This window comes from Silene latifolia, chromosome 9 (assembly GCF_048544455.1).
Source record: "Silene latifolia isolate original U9 population chromosome 9, ASM4854445v1, whole genome shotgun sequence".
In the NCBI taxonomy this organism is placed as follows: domain Eukaryota; kingdom Viridiplantae; phylum Streptophyta; class Magnoliopsida; order Caryophyllales; family Caryophyllaceae; genus Silene; species Silene latifolia.
The window spans coordinates 16,611,344-16,623,881 of NC_133534.1; the positions used below are offsets into that span (position 1 = coordinate 16,611,344).

At 37.5% G+C, this 12,538-nt stretch overlaps 1 protein-coding gene across 1 annotated transcript; it reads right to left on the reverse strand.

The window, feature by feature from the left end:
- Nucleotides 1-1,204: 1,204 nt before the first annotated feature.
- Nucleotides 1,205-3,691, reverse strand: LOC141600635 (protein FAR1-RELATED SEQUENCE 5-like). The gene is made up of 2 exons (XM_074420879.1): nt 2,585-3,691; nt 1,205-1,213 (listed from the first exon to the last, which is right to left on the reverse strand). The coding sequence occupies exons 1-2, from the start codon at nt 3,689-3,691 to the stop codon at nt 1,205-1,207; spliced, it is 1,116 nt and encodes a 371-aa protein (XP_074276980.1).
- Nucleotides 3,692-12,538: the final 8,847 nt, after the last annotated feature.

The window sequence follows — 12,538 nt, forward strand, 5'->3', positions numbered from 1 at the left end:
CTTTGGGATTGCTGGCAGGATCACGTGGTTTAGCTTTCTCGTAAATCAAGAACAGTTAGTTTCCCGGGTGAGACGGAGCCAGATTATGAGGCTTGGTATAATGGGAATTCTCACCCGTTCATCATTGATCCCGACCACCATGATGCCCCCGCGCCACATAATGATTTTGATATTCCTGCTGAGGTAATAATATTACTTACAGTTATTGTAATAATTGTTTAACTTTCTTACTGTTCCTCGATAATGTTTATAATGTTTTAGTTGTTCTTGTCAATTTGCAGACTGCACGTGCTTTAATGTTTCAGTTTTTCGAGGCCAAAAAAATTAAGGATGACAAGAAACAGCTTGCCTTCCTCCGCAAGATGATGAAGAACATCGACCCATTGATTGCGAGGGCTGGGGATATCATACGTCAGCGAGGACCTCGTCAAACACCCGGTGATGTTGTTCAGCGTAGATCAGATGGTGTGTACACTGATAGCGAGCAAGAGGATGATAAGTAGTCGGGAGACTAGTTTGTGTTTGTTTTCTTTTATGTTGTACGTTTTTGAAGACATTTTTTTATGTTGGATGATTATGTTAGTTGACTATTTGAACGTTGTTTATTTCAAAAAACATGACGGTTTTAAATTCTGAAATTTCTTAAATTTCTTAAATTTCTTGAATACATAGCAACTGATGCAAATTCATACATTTCTGGAAATAGTAACTACTTCATGACAATGGCCAACATAATGAAAACAAACAAATACAAGATACACTTGAAATAAAACTTCATCATTCTTGTCATTTCCGAAATCTCCTTTTTTATACCTATCACTTGCTCTTTCATGACATTTCCACTTGATGCATCATCACCTTCATCTTGACATGCTATATTCAACTTTTTTGTTATTGTTAAATGATCTTCAGTCAACCACGACACAAAATGATCGCAAGGTACGCACTTAAAAAAAGCTTTCTTCGGATTAGTAGCTGACCCGGAAATCTTGATGATAGCGTTTCTTTGACAACGATTGCAAATTTGATTCTTAAAATCAAGGCCTTCAATTGGTCGGGTTCCCCACATTGAGGATGATGTTGACATAAGTAAAGATTTGAAGAAGAAAATGGAAGATGATGAAGATGATTGGAAAATAGAAAAGGTTGAAGATGAGTGCAAAATTACAACATTATGTAGATGTTTATATAGGGTAAAATTTGACTACCCAACCTGAAGAAATTGAGATTCAAGATCATGAAGAAGATAAGGAATCGTCATCTTCATCATCGGAAGATAATTAAGTTCGGGGTTTGGGGTTTGGGGTTTGGGGTTTGGGGTTTAGGGTTTAGGGTTTGGGATTTGGGGTTTGGGGTTTAGGGTTTAGGGTTTGCTATTTAGGGTTTGTATTTGGGGTATGGTATGTTTTAATTATGTTTTTATTGGTTTATGTTTTAATTATGTCAAAACGCGTTTTAAGGAATGTTTTAATTAAAATATGTCAAATTGTGTTTTAAGGATTGTTTTAATTAAATTACGTTTTAAGTCATTTAATCGGATGCAGAAGATAATAAACTACAATAATCGGATAAATAAAATAAAATATAAGGTACAATATTCGGATATATAATATAAAAGATATAATAATCGGACAAATAAAAGCTAAGATGAACTCGCGAAATCGCGCCATACACGAAACTGATGTCGATACAGGCCATTATAATGAGCTACGCTTGCATCATGTACCCAACAAGGGGCTACTGGAGGCATAGGTGACAAGGGGCGTACCCGGAGCCGCAAATAGTGGTTTCCCGCATGTAATACCCATAAGACACCATATGGGGTACGTACTCCGGGGGGGACTCGTAAAGGCAAATAAGTAAAACTACCATTCCAATGTCGCTGACTTTCTCGATCGTCAAATGCAGAAATACAACATATCACCCAATTGTACATCGTAGCATAACCATATAGATCGAAACCGTCCATCCAATATATGACCCGAGCCACACGGTATCTGATCCATAAATGTAATTCTAGCTACCTCCGCATCAAATCTCACTGGGCCATAGATATGATCACGGTAAACGGGACTACAAATTTCCCTAAGTAAATCTGTTCTAGCCATCGTGAAATGAGATTGGTCACCCCGAACAGCATGTGAGATAACTCGAAAACCACAATGACCGTCTCCGGAAGGATTAAACCATGCTTCTACATACTCGTGAAAAAATGAAGGCAGGAAGTCACGATAAGGAAAATACCTCAAATGACCAATGGTGTAGTCGACCTCAAGAGGTGCGCAATACGTTGTGCCGAAACTCCCCGTACTCGTGGTAGCAGTGGTAGACGGTGTACCGGGGCCCGTTTGAGTGGATCGGGGGGTACTATACGGAGTAAAACGAACCGTCGGAGTAGAACGGGGAGTAGACGACGGAGTACAGGAACCGTCGGAGTAGAACGGGGGGTACTAGACGGAGTACGTTGGGAAGACGGAGTACCTACTCGAACCCGAACCCGTGCATGCTCAACGGCGGACGGATCTCTACGAGTTCCCCTACTCGGACGTCCTCTAGGGTTCTCGTTGACCCGAGGCTCGTTTACATCCTCCTGTTCCGGATGTATCTGAGAGTAAAGGGCATCGAACATGGATGATCTCATACTCGGATCTGCATTCCGAATTTCATCGAATAACTCTTCCAATCGATCATCGTCACAAGTCGGCATTGCCTCCGAACCATCGTACTCCAACTTCCTCCAAAATGCATGTAACACATCAACAGGGACCCGAGATCCGTTTCTAGAAATGCGATGAAGTGAACAAGCACATAACAAACCAAATGTAGTAGCCTTTACACAACCGCAATCGATCGTCAAGGCATCTTCCGTCATCTTGGCACCTCTTTCGAATTCTTCACGCAATTCACAGATGGCATTCTTTGATATTTTTAAAGAAAGTCTGGAAAATAATCGCTGAATCCCCGTCAACCGCCTCGATCTAGATAACTCCAACGAGTGTCGGATCTCAACATGTTGCGTTTCCATCAAAGAATGAAACCGAATCCAGATGCTATCAACTGCCAGTTTCGCGCTATTAAGCCATCTCTTCAAATTCGCATGAGCCGACTCAACCCGGGATGTAGAAGTATTTCCAAAATGAGTTATCTTGTTCGTTCTATACTTGGCCCATTTTTCCAAGTGCGGGAACCATTGCCTCTCAATATAAGCCGCCACTCCCGCCCATTCCCTTGCCAATTTGCCCCACACAACATTAAACTTATCTTCGGTCGCTGCCTCGATAACCGCAGTAAACAAGTTAAAAGTTACGTGCTTAGCCCAATTATCATGTTTCGTGATATTAAGTGCTTTCGTCTCCACGTTAGAATATATATGCCAAAGACATAGCAAGTGAGACGAATCTGGAAAAACAATGGGAATCGCGTTCAACAAACCACCCTCGCAATCAGTAACAATAGCATTAGGTTGAACGGCATCATTGAGCAGGGCCTTCAGTTTCCGTAGTACCCACAGATATTTCTCCTCGGACTCATGCGTCACAAGAGCATACGCGATGACAAAGCTCTTCCCGACGGGTGTGACTCCAACCATCTCAACAAGCGGAAGACGGTATTCATTTGTCTTGTACGTGGAATCGATCTGTACCACATAATAGTATGATCGAAACATCTTAACGGCTTCTGGATGAGCCATGAACACGTGGGTTAGCTCATCGGTCTCCTGATCAGTGACCCAATAATGAACGTACTTATCTTTGAACCGCAAGTGCTAACATCTCACAGCCGGGTTTCTCCCATCTCTTTCCTCGGCCCTTACTTTCGGAGAACGATTGTAGATTTGTCGCCGATTAGGTCTTGACTTTTCCGGATTCGCCGATGCAAACCCGCACAAATAATTGCCGGTCTAACGTGAGCTCTAACTTGGGCATCGATATAAGCCAACTCCTCGTCATCAAACTTTGCAAAGTATCTGTCGCCGTCACAATACAACGTTAAACCATGATTATGAAACCCGGATCTCATCACAAGCTGCCACTTATTCTCTTCTAATTCAACAACTTTCATTGAAAATTTGCAATTGCACCACGCGGTAGCCGTGTTACCCCTCATTAAAGAATCGGCATCCTTATTTACGGGACCTTTTCCACCCATCCGACAAACAAAATAACGTTGTCTCAAATTCGTGTTACGACCAACTTTCTTGTTGCTTGCTCTTTTTATACCAAACCCGAGTCGGAGCCCGATCTCATATGCCCAATTAAACGCTTCAATACTGGATGCAAAGAACAAGCTAGTCTTAAAATGATCTGAGTAATCAATACCGTCTCCATCGTTAATCATCTGCACACGCATTTCGATAATTTAGTTATTAATTAATTATTAGCTACGGAACGAGTCGGAGTAAATAAAAAATAATATAAAAATAATACAAAGACGGTAATTAGTTATTTTATACAAAACAAGTCGGAAATATTAAAGATAAATTGTTTTATAATATAAAGACGGTATTTAATTATTTTAAATGTTTTATACAAAAAAAGACGGAAATAAATTATTTTAAATGTTTTATACAAAACGAGTCGGAAACAAAAAAAAAAAAAAAAAAAAAAAAAAAAACACGGGCTGGGCCTTGGACGAAGGATTATTTCATCCAAAACCAGGCCTGGACAAAAAAAACCCTTCGTCCATAATAATGGGCCTTGGACGAAGGATTTTTCGTCAGGGCCTGGTTTTGACGAAAAAATCCTTCGTCCAAGGCCCATTATGGACGAAGGGTTTTTTCGTCCAAAACCAGGTCTGGACGAAAAAGTTCTTCGTCCAGGCCCAGTTCGTTTATTTTTATTTTTATTTTTTCAATTGCATTTTCAAATAAATCCGTCACAAATTCTATCATAATTCCGTCTACATTCATGGCATCTATCCTAATTCGGGATTCAAACGATAATAAAACATAAATTTTTAACAAAACTAAATCGTAAACTAACCTCGTTACTAGCTTCATTGTTGGAATCGTTGTTAAAATCGTTCCCGTTCATGTTGTTAATTACAAAACCCGACTTTTTTTTTGTTTGAAATATTTTAGTGAGACGGTGACTTGTGTTTTAGTGAGACGGAAATTGCATTTTTGTTTTGAGACGGAAATTGCATTTTGGTGAGACGGATATGGAGTTATGATATGGAGGGCAAACTTGGAAATTTACGTTAATTGTCGACGATATTTAGTAATTTGTCGACGACGTATAGCAGGACCCAATAAAATACCCGGTCAATTTCAAGGTAAATTTGAGTCAACCCAGAATCACTCAGTGAATTTCAAGGTAATTTTTTTTTACCCTCAGTTACGATTATTTTCGCTTGATCAAACCGGATGATTGATGCGTAGTTTATTAATCGTTTTGAATTGTAATTGTCTATGACGATATGAATTCGTAAAATCTTGAACATATGAATCATACCTTTCAATTTCTGCTAACAGTTATGTGCGCACCTTTAAATTCGAGTTTGAGTATAATCTTTTTGAATTTTTGACAGTGTTTTGCTTAATTTCGAAATAGTTATCTGTACATGGCGAATTATGATGATGTAGTATTTTCGGGTTTTGGAGAATTAAGTGTTTCTTTTATCTTCTTGTTTTAGTATCTTATTATGTTTTAACAATCGACAGCAGATGCAATGTTTCTTGTGTCCACTGTCCCTGTCCGATACTCGGATATTGATACGTCGAAACTCGTTTTGGTAATCCAATCGCGTGTCCTTTCGTGTTCTTGTCACTTGTCGATATCATGAAGCTTAAAAGTGATGCACTTTAAGAAGCGTTACTCATGGTTGTATAGATTTTAATCTTATGGATGTTAGTGAGATTCATATAACCCATATAAGCTTCACTATCAGAGTGGAAAGTGAGGAGATTTATCAACGAGTCGTTATTGTAGATAACTATTGGAACCTGTAGTAGCAAGCTAGTCGAGAATGTTTCCTTGATGCGGCATTGCGGTGGAATGTCATAGTTGAGTTATGAATTGTTTTGGTAATTTTGTCGAATTAATCAGAAAGAAAATGAATGTCTATAGTATAGGAAACCCGATTAAGTGCATAAAATTAAAAAGGAATGTATACGAAGGATATTAATGTTTGTTCTCTTGGCTTTAATTTTTTGAGTCATTTGATCTCAAATTGTATGCACTAATTTCAAATCTTCTGAACTAATGTAAAAATACTGAGCTTGAGTGGAATTTTCTAAAATAAATCGAAGAGAACAAACAGTTTACTCCTTTAGTATTGAGTATTGACGTTTGTGTACACCATTTTCATCTTTTTGATAGAACTACCTGTCTTTCTTGGGTGTAAAGAGAGCCACATAGTTAATTTAGATGGGTTTAGACCCCTTGTCGTGAGTTATGAGCACCAGTCCGCACTGGATTACTAGCTGGCTTAGCTTCCATCTGCATATGAATAATTGAATATTGCGTGTATGAAGTCTTGGCTGTTGTGTATCCTATTAGTTTTTAGCTATTGTTAGGACTGATATCATTAGAGCTGACCTTTGTGAAACTTCGACCAGGATGCAGCGAAGAAACAAATCTGGAAATTCATCTGCAAGGAGTGCCAATGTTAATACGTTAGACATGGACCTAAGGGACATACTAAGGGAGCACGTTCTTCGCCTTCTCCCTGCAAAAGCACTTTTCAGGTCCCTTACAGTGTGTAGGGACTGGAAACTTCAGATATCAACGCCGTTCTTCATCCATAACCAGTCTGTTGCCTGTAAGGGGTCTTTATCGGGGCCTTTCTTCCTTCCTCTAGATCATCAATTGGCTTATGGGGTCCCTGATCAACAACTCAAGTTTTTACCAGAACCAGTTGATGTCAAATCTTCAGAAAACGGGTTACTTTGTTGTGTTGGACGTGGCCCTGAGCGGGCATACTATGTCTGCAATCCTGTTAATCAACAATGGAAAAAACTCCCCAAGCCTTCTACTGACCATGGGCCTAACCCAGCTATTGCCATGGTGTTTGAACCATCGGTTCTGAGTTTTGGTGTTGATTTTAAAGTGATTTGTGTTTTTGCTTCCACCGACATTGAGGAAGCCTATAAGTTTGAGATATACTCATCTGACCGAGACTCATGGGAGGTATCTTCCGAGATGTACTTCATGAATTCAAGAAATTTGTATGGGAGAGTCAAAACTCAGGGCATTCAGTTTGGAAAAGTGATGTATGCAGAGGGTGTTGTGTATTTATCGATGAGTTGTGGCACGATTTTAGCTGTGGATATAAGGACACAAAAAGCGGCTGAAATAACCAGGTATGGGTTTGGATACGGGAATGTATATGGAGGGCTTGTTCCACTGAATATGGGAACAATGGACGGGCATCTATGCACTCCGTTTATTAGGAAACAGTCTGTTAATGTGACCGTTATTCATAATGACAGACATGCCAATACAATGTCTTCGGAAGCCAGAGGAGCCGATTTAAACAAAAACCATGTGTCTCGTCTTAGTGTCAGAATTAGCGGTCATGATGTTCCTCAAGTTATGTTCACGTGGGATGGAAACGTAGTGTTCCGTGTTGGAAGGGATGTTTTTTCGCATGATATGAAAAGGAACAGGACTAGAGCATTGGTGCAAGGTGGACGGGAGATCGATGATGGGTATACAATCGTTCCTTATGTTAACAGCCTTGTGCCCCTTATGTGATCGGACTGATCGCCCCCGTATGTCTGTTATTATTCAGGTTTCTGCAGGATTTTTACCAGACTAGTTTAGTTTTCGAGTTTATAGTAGTATTGAATTCTCTACAGTTTGCAGCATTTGTGGTAATGCATGCACTTATGAAAGAGTTTCCTTGACATGTTATGTTTGTATTTGACTAATTAGCTTGTTAATCTCGAATTCGTCGTACAACAGTTCTACCAGAGACTCCTGGTTGATATATACAGCATGTTAGCAAGTTATTTAACAGCTTATCAAAGAGGCCTAATTGCCCATACCCATTGTCCTATGTAATTCTGATTTTCGGTTAGTCCTTATGTAAGACTGTTCTGCACAAATATTTTGTAAAGCGGTTTTACACAAACTGGGGGGTTGCGTACTTGCATTCCCCCCGTCTAGTTGCTATTTAGTTTCGTTTTATTTTTCGGGGCTTTGCTTCTCTTGCGCACCATAAAAAAAAAATATTTTGTAAGACGGTTTTACACAAATGTTGTATAAACCGATACAATTATCAAGAAATTGTGATCTTTGTAAGTGGAAAAGTAAATACAGAACTAATCCGTTTATAATAGTTCGAGTATAGACTTCTATCAGCCTATTTTCTTAGACCAACTCATACAATGATCTTATGTTCAAACATCTCATCTAATGTTGGTCGAAATATGTTGTAATTTAAACCCATATATACAACACTCTTATTATACACAAAAAACTTTAGAGAGATGGTCTCTCAAATAAACATATTAACATCGTAACATCTGCAATACCAAATGATTAAGAAATCGAGTAAGAATTAAGAAATTAGGGCTTAGTGATATTAAAACTGATAACCGTTTAAACAAACTGCATTGATAACATTGAACCTATTGGTCATAATAGCAACCCTACCAAAAATAAACATCTAATTAAGCAAACATTAAAACAGAAATTAGGGCTTAGTGATATTAAAACTGATAACCGTTTAAACAAACTGCATTGATAACATTGAACCTATTGGTCATAATAGCAACCCTACCAAAAATAAACGTCTAATTAAGCAAACATTAAACAAAATAAATATACGAGTATTACTTGTATACTATTCCCTCCGGTTCGTTGCACAATTCAATAACCCGTATTCGTCTCCGTGTTACTGGCTGTCGAACCCTAGACACACACTCTTCCAATACCCATTGTCCCTCATTAGCCTGTCAATTCCATGAATGCAACTCACGAAAGCATCATGGTCCAGAATAGCATCCATCTTTATACAAAGGTGTAATCCACTAACACGACACATGTCAGCCGCTGATTGGGCTTCCTGGAGGACCATAGCGACCAGTTGGTCATGGCCCTCCAGGGTTAGATTACTCTTCTCGTCCTCCCATTGAACCTTGACCAATGGAAACGGAACATTGGTTCTGATGTCGGATATAATAGTGGATATGGAGGGAGTAATATTTTCCGATTTGAGCATATCGCGAGATAATATGTAACTCCCATCGTCTTTTTTTGGTTTGAATTTGACGATGATTGGTGCGGCTAGGTTACCACTTGTAAGACGAAGTTGTAGTTTGAGTTTAATCTTTGGTTCGATGAATATTACGCTTGTGTCGTTACATGACGGACATGAAACGCCATTGTTGTTGACAATTTCACGAGTAATTCGTGAAGCTCTAGCCTTGATGCAATAATAATTTTGTTGCATTATTGTAGCCATGGTAATGGTAGTTTGATGACGATGTGATGTGAGGAATTATAATTTCAATTTTAATTGTTGAGTAATTATATATAGGCAGCCGTAAGAAAAAAAGAGAGAGATTTTGTTAATTTTATGTTTCCAAATAATATTCTTGTTTGACAAGAAAAAGCCAATGGAGCATATTTAGAATAGGATTTGGAAATTAATATTTTTCTGATTTTCTTGGCTTGAATTTGGAAAGTACATGCAATTGTATATTGTGTCTTGCTTGGAAACTTCGCAAGATACTCATTCTACTCTATTGCATCGACTATGTGCATCGACTATGTACAATTACAAATCAATTTAATATTGAAATACATAAAATTACTACTCTCTCCGCCCCAGTTTATTTGTTTAGCTATTCTATTTTCGAGTGTCTCGCTCAATTATTTACCTTTCTATTTTGAGAATGTATTTGATAGACAATTTGATCCTGCACATTTAATTTGGTTCATTTGTCGATAATTGGTCCCCTCCACTTTCCTTAGTCTTTGTCCAAATTTAAAGTTAAACAAATGATTAGGACGGAATGAGTGAAAGAAACTCGAGTAAAAACTTAAAATGGACAAGTTACAATGGGACTTGAAAAATAGACGAGACCAAATTGAAACGAGTCAAATAAAAAGGATGAGACAAGAAACTTGTTTCCTCTATTTAAGTCGGCAGGTTGTTCATTCAATGGTTCGGACCGGCGGTGGAATTAGACCGCATAATTTGGTATGGACCAGGCCAAACTATTTATGTTAGTTTGATCGATCCTTAGATTAAACAAAATGAATCACGACCCAACCGTGAACCAAACCTACGTGTAACAAGGTTAAAGTTGTACCGACTACCAACTAATAAGTATTTCTCCAAATATAATAATACAGACAAATATTTGTTCTATATTATTTGACATATTAGTTTTTGAACCCGTGCAATATATGGGTGGTAACCTAAAATGTTATTTCGAGTGCATCTTAAATATCGATATATATTATGAATAGAAGGTGTAATGTTATTAGTAGATTTTAAAAGGTATTGTCCGTGTTTTTATTTATTTTTTGGTAAAATATAAGTATATATCAAAAGAAACGGTCGATATACAACGAGATCGAGCCAAACAGTCAAATACGACATTTGTGAATTAGTCCAACAAATAACGAATACAAAGTACCGAGTCCAATCACAAATTAAACACTAAGACAAACAAAACCCGATTAAAACCATGGGGATATATTGTCCTAAATCTATACCTCATCTTCATCTTTATCCCAAAATGCATCATTATCCCATAACACAGCCAGAAATGCATCCCTATCCCGAAACTCGTTTAAACCCGATCAAATGCATCCGTATCCCAGAATCCGCCTCTCTCTCTCCTGATCTGTACCTCGTCTTCATCTTCCTCAATTTCATACTTTCTTCCCAACGTCTAAATCTCATGACATCTATACCCTTCAATCCAAAAACCATCACACCTATCATGTTTCCTCTTATCAAACCTCTAAAATCAATAGCAAGTCGGATCTGGGTTTGCATGCAGCGATTGGCCTTCCTCTCACGTCAACGCACTCAATAAACTAAATTTCGATCCTAACATAAATTAATCATTGAAATAATTAAGTAATATAGTAAGCAATATAAATATTGTCCGGTTGATACATTTTCAAGATCGGAGTAGATCAATATAAATATTCTCCGGATTAGAATTCAACAGTTACCTTTGGTTAGTTTTCGGGCCATAAATTTTGGTCCAGTCTAATCACATACCAGATCAATGGATATTTCTATTTGTCAAATGATATTTAATCCGTTTGGATTTTAACATAAATATTCGTATTTCAGATTTTCTAATGAGTGTAAAGCAATAATTTTACGCAATTGCTAAATCGCGCACACCTTTTTACTAAATCCCACGCACTTTGTCCTAATATTCCATAACTACCCTTCGCCATAAAAAACGGAATTACTTTTTCAAATACGGATTTTACTCTTTCACATATACTTTATCATTAACTTTCCGTCTAATACCCTTCTATAATTAAAAAAAAAAAAAAAAAGCACCACCCAACCCACCATTGTTTCCACCGTATGCATCCCCTCCATGATGATAGTTTTGTAAAACTTCACCTTTTCAAACATTAGTCAGAATGCTATCACTGTTATGTTGGCAAATGAAATTTTCATGAACAAATATAAATCTTGAAAAGTTCTCACTTTTATGGAGATTAAGCCAAACATACTACGGAGTATAAGCATCTTATATGCGTATTGCGATCTGGGTAATATTCCTCCGCCCTTGTTGACTAATTGTGCCCCAATTTACCCTCCTTTGTTAAACCCTAACTATAATTAATTAATATGATATAAAAATATAAAAGTAAATCATGGAAATAGATTTATTTTTGCCCGATATGAAGTCGGTCAGAGCGAGGTTGGTTGGAGTAATGTCGACTGACGGCTGGACTGACCGGTGGTGTTGAACGGATTTGTTGTTGGTGGTGAATGGAGAAAACAAATCAATTGGGTGAAGGAATGGACAAAAATGACAAGGGTAAAATTGTAAAAGACGTATATAAAAGAGTAAAACTCGTATGTGAAAAAGTACATCCCTAAAGACCTAAAAGTAATTATTTCCGTTCTCCCTCACAAGCCTAACCAATTCATTAACAAGTCGACAATTATGGATCGCAATTCGCACATACCATACGTAATTTTTCCATTTTATCAACAATTTTATTAATACCATCTTTAAATTAATTCAATTAATATTTTTTTTATTTAAAAAAGTTTTTTTTTTTTTTTACAATTAGGGTTTAGATTGAGGTTGGATTAATTAATTGATTAAATTGTATGCCGGTTACATAATTAGTTGGATAGTCATTAAGTAGATTAAATTGAAATGGCAAAGGCTTTTTGACATATGAAATCATCTGCAAATTGCATTGATGCAAATATAAGATGTTGCACATATTAAACTTTTTCGCCTTTGATTTAATTGATGCTAATCAAATTAATTGATGCTAATTAAAGATGGTGTGTTATCTTATTTTGGATATTGAAGCGTCCAGATTTGGTTGCTGCAAAATATTCATCGTTGTCAATCACCATTGCCGGA

Bases quoted from the DNA above. Each gene is read 5' to 3' on its own strand.
- LOC141600635 (XM_074420879.1), bottom strand. From the start codon at position 3,691: ATGGCTCATCCAGAAGCCGTTAAGATGTTTCGATCATACTATTATGTG.